Source organism: Coloeus monedula (assembly GCF_965178545.1).
Source record: "Coloeus monedula genome assembly, chromosome: 6".
In the NCBI taxonomy this organism is placed as follows: domain Eukaryota; kingdom Metazoa; phylum Chordata; class Aves; order Passeriformes; family Corvidae; genus Coloeus; species Coloeus monedula.
The window spans coordinates 32,778,253-32,799,681 of record NC_138786.1 but is presented as its reverse complement, the minus strand read 5'-3'; the positions used below and the strand labels follow the sequence as shown (position 1 = coordinate 32,799,681).

General features: G+C 35.4%; 1 protein-coding gene across 1 annotated transcript in view; it reads right to left on the bottom strand.

Moving 5' to 3' along the window:
* AVEN (apoptosis and caspase activation inhibitor) overlaps positions 1-21,429 on the bottom strand; it is a gene marked incomplete at its 5' end in the record, with an annotated part of 90,358 nt that overhangs the window by 1,713 nt on the left and 67,216 nt on the right. Inside the window, 2 exons of the mRNA XM_082283495.1 lie at positions 1,225-1,320; positions 4,727-4,797. Coding sequence (XP_082139621.1) covers positions 1,225-1,320; positions 4,727-4,797 — 167 coding nt within the window. The remainder of the gene's footprint in view (positions 1-1,224; positions 1,321-4,726; positions 4,798-21,429) is intronic.

Below are 21,429 nucleotides of genomic sequence, written 5' to 3'. Positions count from 1 at the left end.
GCTGCCTGCCATGGGCAGGGAACCTTCCACTAGACCAGATTGCTCAAAGCCTCATCCAACTTGGCCTTGAACACTTCCAGGGATGGGGAGTCCACAGTTTCCCTAGGAAAGCTGTTCCAGTGCCTTACCACGCTTCCAGTAACGAACTTCTTCCTGAAATCTAATCTAAACCAAGCCTCCTTCAGCTTCAAGTCATTTCCTTTGTCCTATCCATACATGCCCTTTTGAAAAGTCCTTCTCTAGCTCTGGTCTGTAGGCCTGCTTAAGGTACTGGAAGGTGCTGTAAGGTCTCCCTGGTGCCTCCTGCTCTGCAGGCTGAAGAGCCCCAACTCTCAGCCTGTCTTCACTGGAGATATGCTTCAGCTCTCTGATCAACTTTGTGGCCCTCCTCTGCACTCATTCCAACAGATCCATGTCTTTCTTGTGCTGGGACCCCAGAGCTGGATCTCACAAGGGCAGAGCAGACAGTGAGAATGACCCACCCCAACCTGCTGCTCAGGTTTCCTTTGAAACATGGCATGCATTGCTGAGTCACGTTGAGCTTTTCATTCATAAACACCCCCAAGTCCTTTTCCCCAGGGCTAGTCTTAATCCTTCTGTAAGGGTCACACTGCTTGGACAGCTGGATCCTTTCAAGAATTTTGGTTTTATATTTAAGTCTCACTGGCTCTTTCACCCTTACATTAGTATTTGCTTTTTCACAGTCTGAAGGAACACATTACTAATATTGTTGCTACCTCCCTCCTCCTGACACTGGAGAATAAATGACATTTTCTTCACCTGTACAATTGACAGTTCTACCTATTAAGACTGATTCATGGAAAAAGCATGTATGTTGATATTAGTTATGTAGAAGATTAAATCACAATTAAAATAATTAGCAGGAAGAATGTGAAAGCACTTAGAAAATTTTGGTGCAAGCTTTTAGCAGCTGCTAGCAAGAGAAGCAAACACAAAAATAGTGGAATCATTCCATGTCAAACACTCTGATATTTAGTTTCAAATCTAATATGCTGCATATCCAGAATTTTGTTTAAGGCCAAATAAGCACACAAAATATGCTAATAGAGGGGTATCCTGTATTACATGCCACTCGACATGCCAGTCTAAATGAATCCATGTACTTATATAATACGTTCTACTTATGTTTGAAGACTAATCATTCTTGCATACATTGTTTCTCTTAAAATATTTGCATTTTCCTGTGAAGTTTCACAGCATTACCTGCACAAGGTCGGCAGCCACATTCAACCTCAGATGTAGAGGCAATTCCTGAAGGGCCTGGACCAAAGACTGGCAGTCAACAGAAAGTGCAGAGAACTGAAATGCAATTCAACACATAGTACACTTGTGAAAAAACACAAAACAACCAACCAAACACAAAAACATCCACCAACAAAAACCCTAGTAATTTTAATGTATTATATTTCCCCATCACACACATTCAAGAAATCTAATGAAATATGCAAATTAATAGTTTAAAATACACTTTCATGAAGCAGTTTGGCTAAATAATAACATATAAGTACCTAAAATGCAAATGATCATTTAAGGTTAAAAAACAAGGTATAAATTGAATGCTCCTTAGAAAATACCTTGCAATTCCAAAGTAGGAAATAGTTCAGGAACTTGACAATGGCATAAGAAGCTTTTCCAACTGAAACATCTTTTGAACTGTGAAGCTTTCATGCAGTGTAAAATGCCATTCTTTAATGAGTTGCTACTATTTCTGAAGCAATCACCCCGTGTAGCTCCTGTGTAGCTAAATTTAATGCCTAAACGGGGCCTTTGTATATTTCCCTATCTTTTCAAATGTTTTCATACTTACAAAAGCTACAAAGTATATAGTTACAAACATTTCTAAAATTACACTCAAGAAAGATATGCTACTCCTGCTAAATGAGAACTTGTTAGTGTGACAGGTATTGAAGTTTCCTTTTCTCTTGACCCTTTTTTAAAAACAAACTTACACAAAATGGACCAGCAATATTTGCAGTTTCTACAGAACAACCCAGATTTCAGTAGTTTTAAAACAGATTTCAAGCTCAGAGTACAGCAGAACATTCTGAGCACGTTCACCATAGATAATCTGACAAAGATAAATCTGATACCCATCACATATTTTAAAATCTGACAACAAAATGCTTAAGTTCAGTCTACACTCTCATTTTCATGGAAGTAGAGAAGTTGCTTCCAAATCTCACTTAGAGGGACAAAAGTTTGTCCCTCTCAATATGATATAGACTGGCACAGACATTTAGAAGTCCGAATACTCATAAATTAGGAGAGTTTTGTGACATATCGTAAGAGATTTGTCAAAGAAATTCATACTGCTTCCAAAAGCCAGTCAACACCTTTTAACAGGCTTTTAGCAACTGCACATGTAGTAAGAATGAACATCAAAGACATAGTGTGTTCTGATATTATATTTACAAAGTTAAATGTTAAAAATAAACAATGCAGTTGATTTAACAGTTTCTTGTATCCAAATTCAGGTTCTGGCATCCAGTAATGAGAATAAAAGGACCAAACAAATATCTGATGTAAGAATTTTTCTTCTGCATTAGGAAATTTATTTTACAATGGATTAGTGATCACCATCAGAGATGATTCACTGGTGCAAAGTCTTCAGCAAATAATTCTTGCTGCCAGCAATAAACTAGATCTTCAGAAAATCCAGTTATTTTTACAAATATTAAGGATCAAATATAACTTCTGCATGGTTGCAAAAGAGAAGGAAACTGTATGAATCTGGTAACACAAAAAATTCTAAAAAGTATAATTGAACAAAATTTAAGTGCATTTTGGAAGAGCTATGTATACTTGCAAAAATATTAACGTGAATGAACATTGCAAATGAAGGTAAAAGAGAGGAGATAGGGAAGAGGAGGAAAGGTTGAGGATAAAGGAAGTAAAGGAAGAGAGGAATTTTGAAAAATAATAGAAGAAGGAATTTGCTATCTAAGTAGAGATTTCTATAACAGTAGTGTTGTAATAAAAAGTGAAGGGATCAAAGCAGTATTTAATAAATTATGAACACTTCATGGCAGATAGCATTATTTGGTCAAAAAAACCCTAGAGGCATACTTTGTTGCTGGAATTCCCATTTTTTTCACTGAAAAATCCACACAACTAACATCTGTTTGCTTTTTCAACTGCAGACCATGTTATGAAACATTTTTATTGCATTTTATCAATATGCAATGGTGCAAATACAAATATACTTTTTGTAAAAATGAAAGACGATATTCTTAATAAACTGAAATTTTGTTATTGTTGATGTCACTGTGACATTTCCATTCCACATTTGAAACTGATGCTTTGGCTTTGTTTTCTACAAAAGATAGTGAGAAATGTCTAATCTTTTTTTGTCTTTTTTTAATGTCTTTTCTGCTTTATTCTGTTTCCTCATAATCAATTTACTTCAGTTTAAAATTCTCTAATCCTGTACATAATGTGTAAATAGTCAAAGAACTAGAAACAGGTGAGCTAAGAGGCAAAGGCCAGGAATTTGGCAAATGGTATCTAGCATGAAAATTAAACTTGGATCTGGCTTTCAGGGAAAAGAAAGATGGGTCAGAAACAAAAAGAAGGTACCAGGTTAAAGACCAGAGACAATGTGAAAAATTAGATAATGCTATGAAATGATCTGGGACAGCATTCTGGATTAAAATAAGAAATCAAAGTAAGGGTAACGGTGAAAACATGCAGTTTCAGTCTGCTCACAATGGCTTTAGGCCATTATTGTGTTCTAATCACCTAAATACTATAATGAAAAGCCTCTGAGGAAGTTACAAAGTAATTAATATTTGGGATACTGACATCATCCTGCACAGTACGAGCAGAAGAACTGGTAAGAAAAAAATAGTCACTGAAAGACTGTGTTCCACTAAGAAACAGGTGGTGGTTTAAACAAGTGCTGCATTGGGGTTTATTTCCTCATTTTAATTTGACTTTGCAACTCTAAAATACCTTTAAGTATCACTTCCCAGGGAATAATTATTGTAATATTTTAGAAAATAAATAGCAAATCTTTAAAATTTGAATATATGTGGATGTTACAAGAAATACTCAATCAGAGTTTCATAGAAATTTTAAGAAAAACCTGGAAGACAAAAGCATATATTTTGCAAAAATTTAGGTGACTTGCACGAGGAAGACAGCTGCAGAGATTGAGACACTTTAAGGTATCCTGATAGACAAAACAAGAGACTTCTATTGCCATGCTCCTTTATATTCAGCATAAAGAATTCATATACAAATAATCTAGTTGGTGCACTAAGTTTCAACCAGAGGATATGAACTGTTAATTTGAAGGAACTAGAATGCTTCATAGTCCATTATATGAACATACTCCTACAGGTTTTGTTATAGTGATTCTACTAAACACTTTTCTCTTGAATATAGCTCAAAAAGGAAGGCTAAATTTCTGTGTCAGTAAAGTAAAGAGACAATCCCTTATTTTCTCTTCACTGGAGGGCTTTCTTGTTATTTCCTCCCAACATGACTTCAGAAACCTAGCCTGCTGCTTTGATTAGTATTCAGTAGAAAAAAAGGACAAGGCCCAAGGACAAGAGCCTCCAGCATTACAGAGAAGTTGATAAAAATATACAGAATAAAGAGTGTTATTATTGTATCAACAATTTGTTGCTGAAGGCACAACTACCTAGATATTCTGTCCCAGGTGATTATCTATATAAAATCACTTGACTGATAAATCTGTTACCTGCTTATGGCATATACTTTCTTTATCCCATTCCTTCTCGTCAGCAAATCGAAACTGTGTAAAGGAATCTCCTAAAGAAAAGAAATAAAAAATATATTTATTTTAAAAAGGAATAGCAAGTTTTCTCTGAAGTTCCCAACTCTAAAGAAGTAAATTCAATAAATAAATCTCACCTCTTCAATAAATTTTCATTTGATATTTAATATTAATGCTGCTTGTATTCACAATATTAAACTTATTTATGTCAAACTTCTATAGGCCTTTTGCAAAACAGTACTAAAAAAGGGCAACAAATACAAAACTGAATGATGAGGTGTTAGGTGCCATGGCAACATGTAAGGTTTACATTCAAAAGTCCAATTTGGACAATTTTGAACAGCATACTAGGAATACACACAGTATTCACCGAGTAAATTTCTTATTAACAGCTTTGAAAGCTCTGTATATAGACTTTCTCTTACTGACATGCAAATATTTCTAAAAATGGATTGTAAATATTTTTAAAAATCACTTTGTACAAGCCAAAGAAAGACTTCCTGTTGTCTGGTAGCTATATTCTCTCTCTTCCTTGAACTAGTCCCTCCTCCAGCACATCATCAAAAAAAGGCACTGAACCCCAAATTCCAATTCACATGCAAAAAGGACTGAATTAAAAGAAAGCCTTAAATAGGACTAATTAAGTTAAATACATAACCTTAATTACAGGACCTTCTAACCTTCTAACATTCCTTTAAGCCAACAGAAACTTTCTTTCACTATAAGGGATATTGGATTATCATTTTGCTTGAAATGCCTTTTTTTTTTTTTTTTAATTTTGCTTTTATTGCAGCACAATGCGGTGTTACAAAAGACAGACCTACTAATTTATTTACTGAAAAAAAACCATACAAGAACTCCAATAACTCAAAAAAATCAGTAAGGTCTGTGACAGAGGAAACATGAAAGATTAGGGTTGAAAGATGATGGCCAAAGGTATAGAGTAAGAGAAAGCTAAGATGTGCCTTCTTAAACTGCAATTAAAAGACAAATAACTGTTTCGGGAGTTCTATTAGTAAAAAAAATAAACATGCTGAATTATTATGTGAAGGAGATGAAATTTGATCCTGAGAATTAAAGAGCTACTAAGTTGGTCAAGGGTCTGGAGAGTCCCTCTTTTGACAAAAGGCTGAGGGAGCTGGGCCTGTTCAGCCTTGAGAAGACTGAGAGGGAACCTCATCACTGTCTGTAAGTAGCTGAGGGGAGGGTGCCAAGAGGCTCTTCTCAGTGGCACCAAGCAATAGGACAAGAGGCAATGGGCAGAAACTGATGCACAGGAAGTTACACCAAAACATGAGGAAGAACTCCTTTACTGTGAGCACTAGAACAGGTTGTCCAGCGAGATTCTGGAGTCTCGCTCACTGGAGATATTCAAGAACCATCTGGATGCAATCCTGTGCCATGTACTCTGGTATGGCCCTGCTTGAGCAGGGAGGTTGGAAGAGATGACCCACTGCAGTCCCTTCCAGCCTGACCCATTCTGTGATCACCAGTAAGTCACTGAGATTTCTTCCAGCAGTTGGTTGAGAAGCAACAGCTCTCTCTGAAAGAGAATGAATGCTCTAGAGTTTACAATGGCTTTACCAGCAATTGATCATCTAGCTTTCATTTGGCTCTCCACATCCCAACTGCCATACATACCTTTGACAATTCCTGAATCATGCCCTTAATCCTGCAGTCAAAATCCGAACATATAATTTGCCTTCCCCCACATGGCTTTTTTATATTGTCTGCCTGTCCCAAAATGTAGGAGAGTGCAACCTTTCAGCAATTTTGGTCAATAGTGCAAGCATCAGCTGGCTTCTGTTTTGCAAGAAAAATGAATAAGCAGCAAAATGGCATAGTAATTGGCATATTTCTTTACCAAATAATGAGAAATGAGATACCTAATCATCCTTCAGGTGGAATTTAAAATTTATTGGCCGTGAATTTTTCAAATTTCTTTAGTATCTAGAGTGCATTTCTAGTTCATTACATTTCCTGTATGGTCTTTGGGTATGCAAATGTAGTCATATACTAGTAACACTGAGTACCTGGCACATCCATCATCATAATTTTCAGAACCATTACAGGAAGAAAGTAACCTTCTCAGCTGAATATTTGTATAGATATTTAAGGCCATTACCATGTCCAGCTCGAATATGCATTTCCCTCTTTTCATTAGTTTTATCCAACACAGCTCAGCAGCATTGTGCTGATATACAGCCTTGACTGATCAGCTATGTTTTGGTTTACATTCAGTGTCTCCCGAGATTTCTGTTTTGAAAACAGCCATTGTCAAATAGTACAAGTACCAATAATTAAAATTAAGCACTGAAATTAACAATTAGATATCTAATAAAGTAGCTAATTCTACAAATGCTCAGTTCATACAGCACAAACACCAGGTTCCATGGTGTTTCTAGGAATGCTCAGCAGTGTGGAAAAATAATACCCTCTATCTTTATGCATCTATCTGCAGATGCAAACACTTAACTTGAGCACTCACAGTTGTCTCACTACTGAAAAAGGCATCTCCCTCTTCATTGCACACAGCACAAGAGGAAATAAATGCCTCTGTTTCAAAATATCTAGACTACTGCTAATACATAATAACTAATTCTGAAAACCAAAGAGATACAGATATAGTCCCCTGATTTTAAAGTGGGTAGGAAAACGTGCAAATTAATGTTTTAACACCTCATATTTTAAAGGCTCTATTTAGTTACAGATGCAAAGAAGATCTACGGAAAACAAAATGGTCCTCAAAGTCTTCCTTTGAGGCATAGGTATAGGCATAGGTACTTTTCCAACACCCCAACACTGCTCTAGTTATTGCTCACGCTGCATCACAGAGTAGTTTTCTCTACTCTTATAAAAGAGTAAAATGAAACAAAATGATTACTTAAATGCTCTCAGTATTTGAGAATGATCAGATGTAAACTAGCTAAATCAACCTACTTCATCCGGAAAATCCACTGGGATCAAGGCCTGGTTTATGATGGTCCACACTCACAAAGTTGGTAATCACAGACTCTCAGTTTGATATTGTATTGCTGAACTAAGGGGTATGACTTAAACTGTAGTTTAATTACGCTCTTTAAGTAAGTTAACAAAGCATGTTTTTCAAATGGAAAAGCATAACTACAATCCACAGTAGCATATTTAATGCAAATTAGGGCAATGAGAATGTTAATCTAATCAATTATCTTTTCACAAATCCCTTTACCCTCAAAATAATCTCCTTTTATGCCATGAATAGTAATCAAACCACTTGCAATAACTCTTGAGTTCCTTTCAACATAAAAAAATACTTTTCTTCATGTGAATAATTTTTATGTTACCTACAAGTACCATCTGGCCTTCAAATACAGAGTAGATTAAAATAATGCACTCAAGTAAACCTTACACATGGTCTTTGGTAACAGTCATGATAAGCCTTATATTGTTTATTGTTTAAAATGTGAAATTATTATGAAAATGGAAGAACTAAACCACCTTCCTTTCCTACCACTCAAACATATCATAAAGGTAAATAAATTTATTTAAATAAAATGTATCTTTCATTTTTTCATTAGCTCAATTACCTTTTCATACAATTATTCATTGAATAGCAGAATCCAGCACATCCTACCTGCAATCTATAATAAATATTTTCTAATTTGTGAAATTTAAAGTCTAAAAAACAGAAAAAATTGAAGAAAACCAGTTTCCAGTATGAAAAATTCCATCAGTGGAATGATTTTGTTAATTTAAAACTCTCTCAATCACATAAAACCTTACTGAAGACAGAGGAAAAAGACTCTGTAGTCTTAGAGATGAAATTTCACATTGGAGTGGAGAATACGAAGGAATTTAACATGATCCTTCTAGGATTGCCATGGCTGTAAAGAAGTGCTGCAAGTGCAAATATAATACTCTAAACCCATTTCTTTAATCATATATCTCTTTTAGCCCCCTTTAGGTACTGGAAGGTGCTACAAGGTTTCCCCAGAGCCTTCTCTTCCCCAGGCTGAAATTCCCCAAATTCTTTCAGCTTATCTCCATAGGATACTGATACCAAGGATATTTGTAACCTGCATAAACTGTCAAACTGTAAAGGATATTTGTAACCAGATTAAAAAAGAATAATATTCTAAATTATTTCCTTGGCACAACCATGCAGCACTGCTAGTCACATTTTAAAATAAAAATATTTGACCAAACAGCAGGATTATCTGACCAAGGCTAAATGATGTCTTCAAAATTTACAATGTGTCACAGATAAAGGAGTGAGAAGGAAGGATCTTTGGAAACCAGTGCTGGTTCTGGAACAAAGAGTGTCTGTTCAGGAAGAACAGAACTAATTTAACACATAAAGGAACTGCGTCCTATTGAAATCAAGGAGAGATACCAATTTTTCAAATGAGAAGCAGGGTGAAGCCAATAAATGCCAAAATACAGAATGGTTCAAAAAGAAAAAAAAATCCCTACACATACAAAAAAATCCCCCACAAACCAAATCTCTTTATTAAAAGCTAAAGCAGAGGCTAACAAGAGCCAGGAAAACCAAAGAAATAAAATTATACTGAAGAGGTTCAGAAAAACAAACAGTAGTACACTTGCTTCTTTATGAATACCAGGTGACTAAGAAATAAGACAGAAGAAACTGGAATGCCTTTAAGCCTTTAAAGCTTTAAAGACCTAAATGACTGCACAAGAATACTGGGAATAGTGAAAGGGAAACTGGGGAAGACAATGCAATATCAGCTGAATGTGTCTGATGGACAAATTAAGTAGAAATTAAATGGCTATGCAAGTAAACATAGTATTTTGGGGAAGAGTCAACATGGCATGTGAAGTTCTGCTGCATGACCTAAGACAACTTCTTGTAAGAAGCAAAATATCATGCATATAAGCAGGATCTAGTTCATATAATTTACATACATTTCCAAAAGCTCTCACTGACATCCCACTCCCTTTCCCACCCAAGTACTTCAGAGCAGCAAAAAGAAGAGGAGGCTTTGAATAAATAACACCTTGAATTAGGAAGAAAAGAGTAAACTGCCAATTTTCACATTAAAAGAAACAACCCGTGCAATACTCTGGGGTCATAGCTGTTTAATCTCTTCCCTCAATCAAAACAGAAGAGAAAAAAAGAGGAGAAAATGAAGTAACAAAATTTGCTGATGATACCAAGCTTTTTGTGTTAGTGCAGACGAAGGTAGGCTGTGAAGAATGACATAAGAACTCCGTAAGATTGAGAAAGTGGATTTTAAAATGGCAAATGAAGCTCAATACCGAAAATGTAAAATGCAGCAATTCTCCAAGAAAGTTTAGAGCTGACCAACACCATTCTGAATCAGAATCTCAGTGTTACACAGTGTGCAAAGGAGCAAACTCTTTGGAATTCTTAAAAAGGCAGGAATGAACAACACAGAGAACATGACTACATCACTATCCTGTATTACCTTGAATACTGTGCAGAGTCTTGGTTTCCCAAGCCTCAAAAAATGTAACAACACTAGAAAAGGCATAAAAGAGATTTTGGATTGGAAGCTATTTAGTACCTTAAGCCAAAGGAGGGGAACCAAGGGAACATAACAGAGATCTAAAAACAGGAAAGGCATAAAAAGGGCAGATGGGTACTAAATGCTCATTGTCTCTTCTCACCTAGAGGCAGCAAAAGAACCCAGGAGGTAACAGACTCAAAACAAACAAAAAGTGGCAAATCTTTATAACTTGAAGCTGGGTTGTGGGACTCCGTGCCACCAGATGGTGCAGACAGCACAACATGCAAGGAGGGACATAGGATAACTATTTCTAAACACAAAGATTGCTCATCTGGCTCAGCAAGTCCCTTAGACATAAACTGTTGCAGGTCAAGAAAGTATGTGGGAAAGTAGCATATAATACAGTACATTCAGGGGCCTTAGCTCAGGGGTCTCCAGATGGACCTTGGGTCTGCTTCAGTAGAACCAACCCTAAACTAAAGCAAATGGCTATTTTATGTATACCTTTAGAGCTCTACCCTTCTCTTAATTGGCTATCTTTCTGCAAGAAAAATAAGGAGGAAAAGAAGGTAATGCACAAATTTATTTTTAATCTGTAGCTAAGTGTTCTTTCAAGTCAATGCACATTTGTGTTTTCTGTTTTTTCCAGATTTCCTTAAGTTTATCACTATTTTTCATATGTAATTTTTAGTAATTAATTATTATAGCTTTTGGAATGTTGCAAAAATGCAAAATATTAAACTAAAATGCATCGAACAAAAACGTATATTCAAAATTTCTCTCAGCTACAGTAGCCTGGTTATTCGTAAGTACCAATCCCATCTCCTCTATTATTCACTTTTTTTACTGAATAAACAATAAAATTATATTTAAGGTTAAAGTTACTGATTTCCCCATAGGTAAGCTTAAACTTTTCATTAAGTTTAAGCTAGTCACCTTAAATATTTACATTTTTTCCTGATGCTTTATGACATTTTCTAGTGTCATTTTTTTCAGGCCACTAATTTATAACATACTTAGTGATTTTTAAATGTCACTGTAGCCAGCTTGCAATGTTAGAGAAAGTATATAAATCCACAGAGCATACTGTTTTTTGAGCAGTATCATTCAAGAAGGCTGAAAAAAAAAAGGAAAAGATTGCTGCATAACTTAATAATAAAAATGAAGCTTAATTACTGCATAAATACACAAGACCAACTAAATTTGTGATTCTTCCTAGAGATAGGGACAGAATCTTGTTTGGGTAAAAAGGAGAGAACTCATATATTTTGATAAGCCTGGATCCAACAGAGGAAAAATTAGCTTAACAGAAGAGTTTGTGACCTGCACGGACTGACAGTTTAAGGGAACTAATGATCTTTGTGAACACCCTGTGCTCTCCAACACCATATAAGCAACTAATGTCAGTACAGCCCATGTCCATAGCGGGAAGCAAAGCTGAAATTCAACACTGGAAGAAAATAAGAAATGGCAAGGTTCCCACCCACAAAGAAAGATTTGCATAACGTCAAACTGCAGAACTGAAAAGAGGAATCCATTTGCATTTGCTGGAACAAGGTGCTCTTATATTCTGCTTGTGGGGAGAGACTCTTATACGTCTGCTTGTGGGGAGAGACATCATGAAAAGAAAAGAATCCAAGAGGAACAACACTCAATTAGAATGAAAAACAAGTCATCCCAAAAGATCCCTGGTTTGCCCTGTCTATTGACAGGAACCGCTGTGTGGCAGCCACAGAGAATGGGCATTGAAGGATGAGGAAGAGGGGAGAGGCATGCACTCCTATGCATTCTAGCAAGCAAAATTACTGCCTTGAGGCCTTGGGGCAGACGGTACCACTGAGCTCACACAAGCACTTTAAAAGCAAAATGAGAGCTTGGATGAACAGTTTAGTTTTTTACAGAAGTGAGGTTAAAGCTGAAACAGCACCCTTTGTTGACACTTTAGACTGTATAGCTTGCAAATAATTCATCATCCTGCTAAGATTTGATATTTTGAGTAGTTAAAAAATATATCCCATAACGGATGACAAAACTTCTGCTGTTTATTAGGGAGGTTTTGATTTTTTCTAAAGTACACACGAAGACCAATTTTTACAGTGTGTCCAAATATAACAATAAAAATCCAAATAGAACAATTTTCCTACTATATAAAACCAAATGAGCTTTCAAACTTTGCCAAAATCTACCTAGATTACTGGTTATTAGAAAGCTCAGATTCAAAACTCAGTTGCTAGCCCAAACCTGCTCTACCCTACTAAGCTCCCAAATTTTTTGGTAGAAGACTCTTTCTCAATTCTGTTAGGAACCTGAAAACTCTTCCTAATTAAAGTTTAAGTAAAATACGTGCTTCAAAAACACAATAAAACTACTACTGTTGTTTAGGTATCTTATGTCATACTAGCTGCAAGAAAGAACAACAGAAACTGCATGTTAATAGCTTTTGCTAAGTTGCAGAATGGCACTCTGTGGCCTAGGTTCTTTACTTTGTCCTATTTAAAAAAAGTTCCTCACAATTATTCTTTATTAGGATTATTGTTCATTGTACCTCCTATGTAAACCGTGCACACAAACATATTGGTGCATTGTATCTGGGAGGTGAGAACATCATTGGACCAGAGTTATTTTTCCACTTTTCCATCTAAGAGAACTTCATACCTAACTGTCATGCAGTTAGATATAAACAGCTCTTAGATAGCTAAGACTGGTTGTATTGCATAAATTTACACTAGGATTACTACTGTTTTCTGTAAGTAGGTTGTCAGAATATTTGGTCTGCAAACTTCAAAATTCATTACATAGCTTACTTGTCCAGAAAATGCAGGAATATATAAAATAAGACCCCTTTATTCCACATTGTACCTCTACCAACAAAAAACCTATTTTTAGAAAAAGAATCCCCAAACTTCCATGACAGTAATCTTGGAGCAAACAAATGAACAAACTCAATACATACTTTATTTCAACCTGCTTGCTAGTTTTTAATTGCAATAATAATCACTAATTGACACAATTAGAGAAAAAAATCTCGTATCTGTAGTCCTTACATGCCACACAAACACTGGAAAAATTCCTTTTCTTTATTTCTCTTCCCTCCAATTTTTAGAGTAGATAAATCATAGAAGTTAACAATAGATTTGACAGTTGAATGTTCAAGCTCCCATTTTAAGCATTTGAAGCCAGTCTTAATTTTGAATGGTAAGTATAAATGTTATTTGATACCCCTTACATTATTAGAATTTGATAACAAAAAATATTCCAGATTTTTCTTAGTGCTACAGTTTGATTCCTTACTCTTTGACAGAACAGAATATAACTGTATGATTAATAAATATGCTTTATGATGCTGTTCTGACTATTTTTAATACCATCACATCCAAATTAGTACTATCCTTCCCTAAAGCATAATTCACTATTCATGTAGGTGGTACATCATGCTCTATGGGACTATCTTTCAAAAGTATTCATAAATTATACACAAATGTGCAGGCCTAAAAATATTCAAGGACTTTGATACAGTGAGTATGAAGCTTGGCTGTCTTGCATTTATGAGGGGTTCTGCAAGATATATGAAGTCATAGTACTAACATGAGCTTGCAAGATTTTTTTTAATGAAACAAGAAAAGTAGCTTCAGAAAACAAGACCGGAGGATTTTCTTCTGAAATTTTAAAATTACAAGGATTACAATTAGCAAATAGTAAATCTAGTAAAGCTCCAGTTGTATAAGCATGCAAGAGCCTGGAAAGCATTTCTTTGTGTGTGCAGGTTACTCATACCTCTCCAAAGACAGTAGCGGATTAACTTACCACAGAGTTCTGAACGCCAAATTAAAATTAACAGCAGAGTGGTAAATATTCACTTGTGGTGAAAAATACAAGCAAACAGCACTGGATTTGCCTTATCAAAAGCTCAGAAAGCCATTACATTCTTGGTCCAAATTTACAAAAGCATGCTTTTTAAAGTTATTATTATCTACAGTGGAGTTTTCTCATCGCTACAGAGCAAAGGGAAATTGCTCAATGGTCAATGCAAAGTTTCAAAACCCATATTAGAAGAAAGTAAGAGTTCTTCTGTAAAGTGAAAAAAAGAAAAATAATTACTTACTATCTACAATTCTTTGTGTCATGTTAAAAGGAAATTGTAGCCACATACAAACTTCTGCTCATCTTTTGTATTAGGTATGTTGAGGGTTTCTCTAACAAATTTATCATAAGTAAATAAACATTGGGTTAGCTCAACTGAAAACACCAGTACTCCTCATGCTAACCTCTGCTCTTGTGCCTTCGTGTTGAACATTCTATATTCTATAGCTTACAATGCCCCTTAGCAACAAATCCTGTAGCCTTCTTATGTAAGCTCTCCTTGTATGGTAGTGACAAGATCTTCAGCTTTCCCACAAATTAAGAAATGAGAATTGTTGGTACAGAATGGAGAATTACAGTTTTCTGGATGACAAATACCATCTGGGCTATGTATTTACCACTGACACACATTGTTTTGCAGGTCTGAAAAATGCAGAAGTATTGATTTTTATTTAATGATTTTCTGTATTCAAAGAGCAGAAAATTAAAATGTGCATTTTAATGTTGATTTTGGAATATTCATTTGAAGATTCTATTTTCCATCACACTATTGACATACTATTAAACAGCATCATAGCAATATCAAAGTTCAAGTTTTAAGATATTGAAGACCGTGACATATCTGATAATGTTGGGATGGCTAAATTGAAAAATCATCTGTATCCCAGCTATTCACTAGACATATTTGCTTTCTGTTGTTGTTTATCTGTAGTGTTTTTTCTATGATCTAGTTATATGGAGTTAAAAAAAAAAAAAAGGCTTGCCCAACTTTGGCCCCCAAGGACATTACATCATGATTTATTTTAATGTCATGCTAAGGCCTCCCCCACCTAGTCATTCATCCACCATTCTGCTTGTTCTAGCCCTGCTTATGGGGTTTCTTTTATATTTTAACCTTGTTTAAATCTATTCTTCCAGATTTCTGATCATGACTGTGGTACTTTAAGTCCCTCTAGTCTACTTGAAACATAATAAGCAGGTGCTAATCAATGAATTTTTTACTTTAGCAGGAATTGGTCTGTGAATCATGCAGAAAGTACTCCTTACTCTCAGCTCTACCTTTTCAAATTGCATTGCTATTTCACTGTGCACAGAAAAATATGCATGACATTCTCAGTGTTTGATTTAATTCTGAACATGCATTTCAAAACAAAAGGTTACAACACTTTTCTTTTGTTCACAGGAGTTTCAAAATACTTTTTTTTCCCTTTTTTTTTTTCCTTTTCCTCCCCTTTCTTTTAATGTTTTCAGTCAGCCTCGCCTTATTGGGCACATTAATTTTGCTCAGTTAGCAATCTGACAACAAGGATTAGCTGACAATGAAAAGTGCTTCGAATAGGTTGAAAGATGTTTAACAACTAGAAATCTTAATGATATATATGTAAAAAGGAAAAATAAGAGTGTTCATAGAATAAGAGAAACAGGGTTCACCAAGATACTGCTCTTGTCCATGTGTTTTCCCACAGATGAAAAATGAATGACCTTTTCTCTAAGCATATGTTCAGGATTTTAATGCCTCTTCTGCTTTTGGTCAGCATTTTTAAAATTAACATTTGTAAAACACCTTTGTTCGTTTTGCTTTTAAGCTTCAGAGCCTAGAAAACAATCAGAATCAATCAAATTTTTAGGATGACAACATGGTCACTTAGGCCTCTACTGGTAGCCTAACACATACAGCCTTCAACTCTCTTTATAGTCCAGAAGAAGTTTTTCCACAGGCTTCAGTTAGCACTTCTGAAGGTCAACCCAAAAATGGTAACAATCTTCTTAACTGTGAAGGAATGTACTGGGACAGGATGGAAGGGAAAAAACCTCTCTCCACTGTAACCAAGAAAACTATATATGGTACTACAGCGCCAGTTCTCATATTTGTAAAATACAGCCTGTTTACAGGCTTAAACAGTTCTTTCTAAAGCACCTTAAAATCTAAGATCATGCAAGTGTAAGATCTAACACCAGTATTTGTTGCCAGTCCTGCTACCATCAAAAACACATGCTCCTGCTGAAGCTTGATACTTCAGCTGCCATTTCAAAATCACTTAAAGATCTTGGCTACTGCAGAAGAAAAGAAAGATAAATGAATGAATGACAGTCTAGTTAATTAACCACTCAGATTCTATAAAATCAACCAGTGGAGCTCAGCTTCAAAACAGCTCTGTTTTACAACAATCCACAACTCTCAAAGGGAGGAACTAATTTTTGCTGCATTTTTCACATCACACATCTTGCCTTTGCTAAGTACAAAAAAATGTAGGTGTCCTACTAATGGTTCTAAATTTTTCAAAATTGAGTTTAAACAACAAAGCTAGGCTTTTAATTCTTTCAGAAGTGAATAAAGAAATTTATCACCATATCTTCAAATAAATGTCAAACCACAAAGTCTTCTGGAGTATTGCATTCCCATTGAGTACCTTTCAATTTTCAAGGGACAGGATCCAAATTATTCAGAGGTACAAAATAACTGTCCAGCAATACCATGACGAGATTTATAGGAGAACCAGTTCCCTGATGTCTATTTTCCTTCCACAATATATTTTTGCATGTGTTTTCAAAGATATAGAAATTACAGTGAAATGAGTATTTCCTACACAAACTTCTACAGGTTCTTCAGTTCGAGAATAAACAGGAAACTGCATTAAGGTATCTGAGCCCTCTAGGGGAGGGTACTTTGTCACACTGACTAGAAAATACTCAGAATAGAGCAGAAGTTCAATTCATTAGCAAAAAGCGACAGTACGAAGACTAGAATACTATATCAATCAAACTATATATATAAAAAGTGAGACTTAAGTTTAAGAAGACAAAAATGAAATTTCAAGGCTGAGTTTCAATTCAGCTAAACACAGTTTTATCCATTTCTAATTTCTTTACTCAGAGAACTCTGTATTTATGGTTTTCAGCCATGGGTCTTACAGACTACGTCTCTGGGACCCTGAAAAAGGTGACGAAAGCAACATGAGACTGTGATAGTGTCACCACTGGATTCCACACCACACTGGGAAAAAAAAAATCAACTGAAGATTTGCAATTACAAAAAAAAATAAAGTCCATTCAGGTCAGTTTAGCTACTCCAGTAATTAAATTTTATATTACATATGGGGGCATTGAGGGTTCTCTGAAAATCCAATTAAAAAGATACTTGAAAAGCTCATTTGCATTTTACTCATATTTGGTTTTGAGAGGCTTCCTTACCTGACTTCAAATCCATGATGAGTCACTGAAGAAACTAGACATACTGCAAGGCTGGTTTTGATGGATGACTCAGAACTAAGAATTAGCAACCATTGGAGGGATAAGGGAAACAACAGAATTTGGAAAGGTCACATATTTCTAGACACATTTGAAACTAAAACTTAACTATTCCTATGCCCTCAAAGGGCGTGGTGGGGAAATATTCTGGACTAATGTCAGGAGGAAGTAAGGTACAATGGGTTGTCATACTACTGTACTTAGTGATCAATAGATTGTTGTGCTTTTAGAATGTTTTTTATTACACCGTATAGTAGCACAACATCCACAATTAGTAATTTATCTGTACTGCACCTAAAAAAAAAGGTAAAGAAAAGCAAACATACACACCCTTAACTAGTGAAAGGCCATGCATCTCTCTGGTTCTATAAGAATGAAGACATACAGGCTGAAAATTACTTACACATAAAATATTCTTTTGAAAAATATTATCATCCTCACTCGAACTTATTAAGTTCAGAAGAATAAAATACTTTGGCAATTGATCATCTTAGAAACAAGCTCTCTTTCTACGACTGTCAAAATGCACACTAGGAAACTTTGGAAAATGCCACCTACTGAATTCATAAGCAATCTTTGTGTTTATCATATGCATTTCACTGTGAGACTTTCTAAGCAGGATAATAAAAAGGAGGTAGAAATCATCAGACCAGTGTAAAGCCAGTCGTACCCTCACTGTTGGTTGAACCTGCAAATGGGAAAGCAACAGCTGCATCCATCAGCCTGAGCTGGAGAGACCCCAGGGTCTCTGGGCTGAGCAGAAGGAATCCCCAGGAGCTGCTGGACGTGGTGGTTGCTTAGAAAACCTTTTAACGAAAAGAAAACAAGCAAGGAACTTGCTCTAAATTTTTTGTTCTGAATAAAAATGGCAAGCCTATTTTTAATTATCACAGAATGCATGGAAGAAAACTGAAGTATAGTTCAATAGGTCAATTAACACCAGTAACTGAATTCAGTAACTGAGTGTTTAAGAAAAACTTTTTTGCTTCAGTGATATAAGGGATGTACCTTGGATGAAAAGATGTAGAAGTGAATATGGTTACCAGATGAATGAGGTGTCTTTAGGGAAGAGCCAGATTCATGAGTTGACTCTCACCACTTTGGTGTAATGAAAAATGTTATATCCTCTGTACAATACTGCTGGAAATGAAAATGAAAATGTGAATGACTGCCAGATGGAGAGAACTATACATACATGCTAGATACATTTATGCCAGTTCACTGACTACAGAGAGAACGCATAATTCAGTGTATTTGATAATGTTAAGTACGAAGAGAAATGTGACACCAATTACATTATCATTTAAATCTTTTAATCTAAATGTCTTCTTGTATGTTTTTTCCACAATTAGAGAAGATGAATTAAATAGGTGTAATAAAATGTTTCTCATTCAGACCGAGTAGAATTTTACTGCTTATAGTAAATCAAATTGCTTCCTCCAGCTTCTGTCATCAGGTATGTCCTGAGAATCAAGTATATAGATTGTACATATTTCAAATAACTAGGAAGACAAAATTGCTAGGCCAACTTTAAGTTACAAGAAATTTCAGTTTATTTAACAGTAATAGCTCAAAGTAGAAAAGCAGGTACCACCTGATTTGACCATAAAAACATGACTCCATACTAAGCTTATCTTCCAAAATTCCAGAAAGCGTTTCTCTCTCAAAAAAGCCCTCTATGCAGTTTCTCTACAATGCACTTATCTGGACTGTAGATTCATTTTGCTTCTTCCATGTCTATAAATAAATAATGAAAAAAGCTATTGCATGAGGTGCTCCATGACTGTAAGAGGTCACACGATCTTAAAGGTGGCCAAGTTAATACTGGAAACTGCAAACTTGATTTCACAGTGCAGTCTGGCATCGATTAATACTGCATTTATTCATGCTTCTGTGAGCCCATAACCGTGGCCATAAATTTTACAGGGCAGACACAGTCAAAAGGTCTTTTCAGGCTTCCTTTGCTACCTTTGAGATTTTTGTACCAGACTAATGACTGCATTCATCTGTCTTTGAATTTTCACACAGGAAATGTCTTTCATAAGCCAGACATCTTCATATATTAACAACTACACAGCCTGGCAGAACACACATGGACCACTACAGTGTTTTCCTAAATGTTCTCACTGCTACTGACAGGTCAAAGCAACACCCTGTACAGCTGCTGAATGTATTGTAACATAGTCAAGGTGAGAATCTCAGAAGCTTTTTGTTAGCTGGATGAGTACTTACAAAAGTAGGTACCTCTGCTATTGCTTTTAATCTGATAATGGAAATAAAACAGTGACCAGTGTGAATACAACACAGCAGATGAAATAATTCAATTCCCTCAACTGAATTCACCTCCTTTCTTTGAAAGCTAGGAGTAGCAGTCTCCTCATCTGAGATTAAAAGATATAAATCCCATGGCTGCTGCAATAAGGGCTTATTCTCTCTTTGAATAACTTTTCAGTGAGACACATTCATGAGATTAGAGAAAGAACAGCTGGAAATAGTATCTGCATTTCGTGGTTTGTTTACTCCTTTGATCTTCATTGGCGTTCTCTATGAGTAATAGAGGCCACTTTTCTTACGAGCAAAGGATTATGAAGAGCAGCTAGAGTCAAGATCAAACTTCCAGTGCAAAAGTGTGCTACTTGGGGAACACTGTGTCAACTGATCTTCCTGGGATTCTTTGTGGGTTTTAAACACTTAGAGAATGTAGCCCCAAAAATCTGATAATGAATATCCCTGTAGTAAAGGTTCATCACATAATTGTATACTGGTACATTTTTAATTTGTTTCTCTGGAGGTATTTTACATTTTGTAGTTACAGGAGAGCAAGAAATACCACTGTTTTGTGCAAGTGCCTACAAATTCAATGATTAAGACTTTAATAAAAGTAGCTAATGCTTTGTTCTATTACCAGCCCAAATAAGACTGCTACATGTACAGATGTTTTGCATTCCCAGAAATAGAAAGAACAGTGGGTTATGTAAAAACTCTCAATGTATTTTTCATTCTATCAGTCAGTGAATGCAGTATTAGTGCCTTGTGTTTTACTGAAAAAAGCAATAGTAGTGACTTTGTTTTACTGAAAAACAAAACTTCTCATTGTTAAATAGAACCCATTGAAATCTAAAGTTTTAACAACATCTATTGCTATTCCTGAAGCATATGACATCTAAGTATAAGCTATAATTTTCATTTAAAATCTAGGCATAACATAGAGAACTAGTGTATCTGTTAAAATGGGAGTTTTGATCTCAGGGTACTATGTCCTCGGAGAGGAACATGAAAAATGGATGAGGGATCAGAGAATTTAGTTCACATACTTTTGTCACTGACATGACAGTCAAAGAGAAATTAATTTTTAGAACAGAAATCTGAACTTCAGGGTCTGAGACTATGACAACCAACCTTGCTGATGACTTTGATTTTTTCTCCCTGTGGGCCATTAGTCCTTAGTTCCTAAGGTCAGACCCTCTAAGCAGCTATAAAGGTCTTTTTAATGTATGGAAAACTTTACAGGATATTCTAGTTATTTCTTATAAGATATTGAAAATCATCTAAGACAAAAAGTAAATACAATTCTTTTTTTCAAGCCTGAAGAAAAAAAATTGCTGTATCACTGCTTTTTAGTTTTTAAATACTTTGTACATAAAACTACCATCAATAAGAGCTCATTACTTGGAAACATGTTTCTTCTGTGCATTTTTCTGCTGTAACCTAGAAGACTCATTGGCAGACATTATTAAAAACCAAAAATTAATATATAACGAATATGAAAGATCTATGAAGTACTGACAAAGTAAAAGGTAACAGATTCAGGACAGGAGTAAAACTACCAATTATGTATTAGAACTCTCTGTAATTTGTTCCATCTAT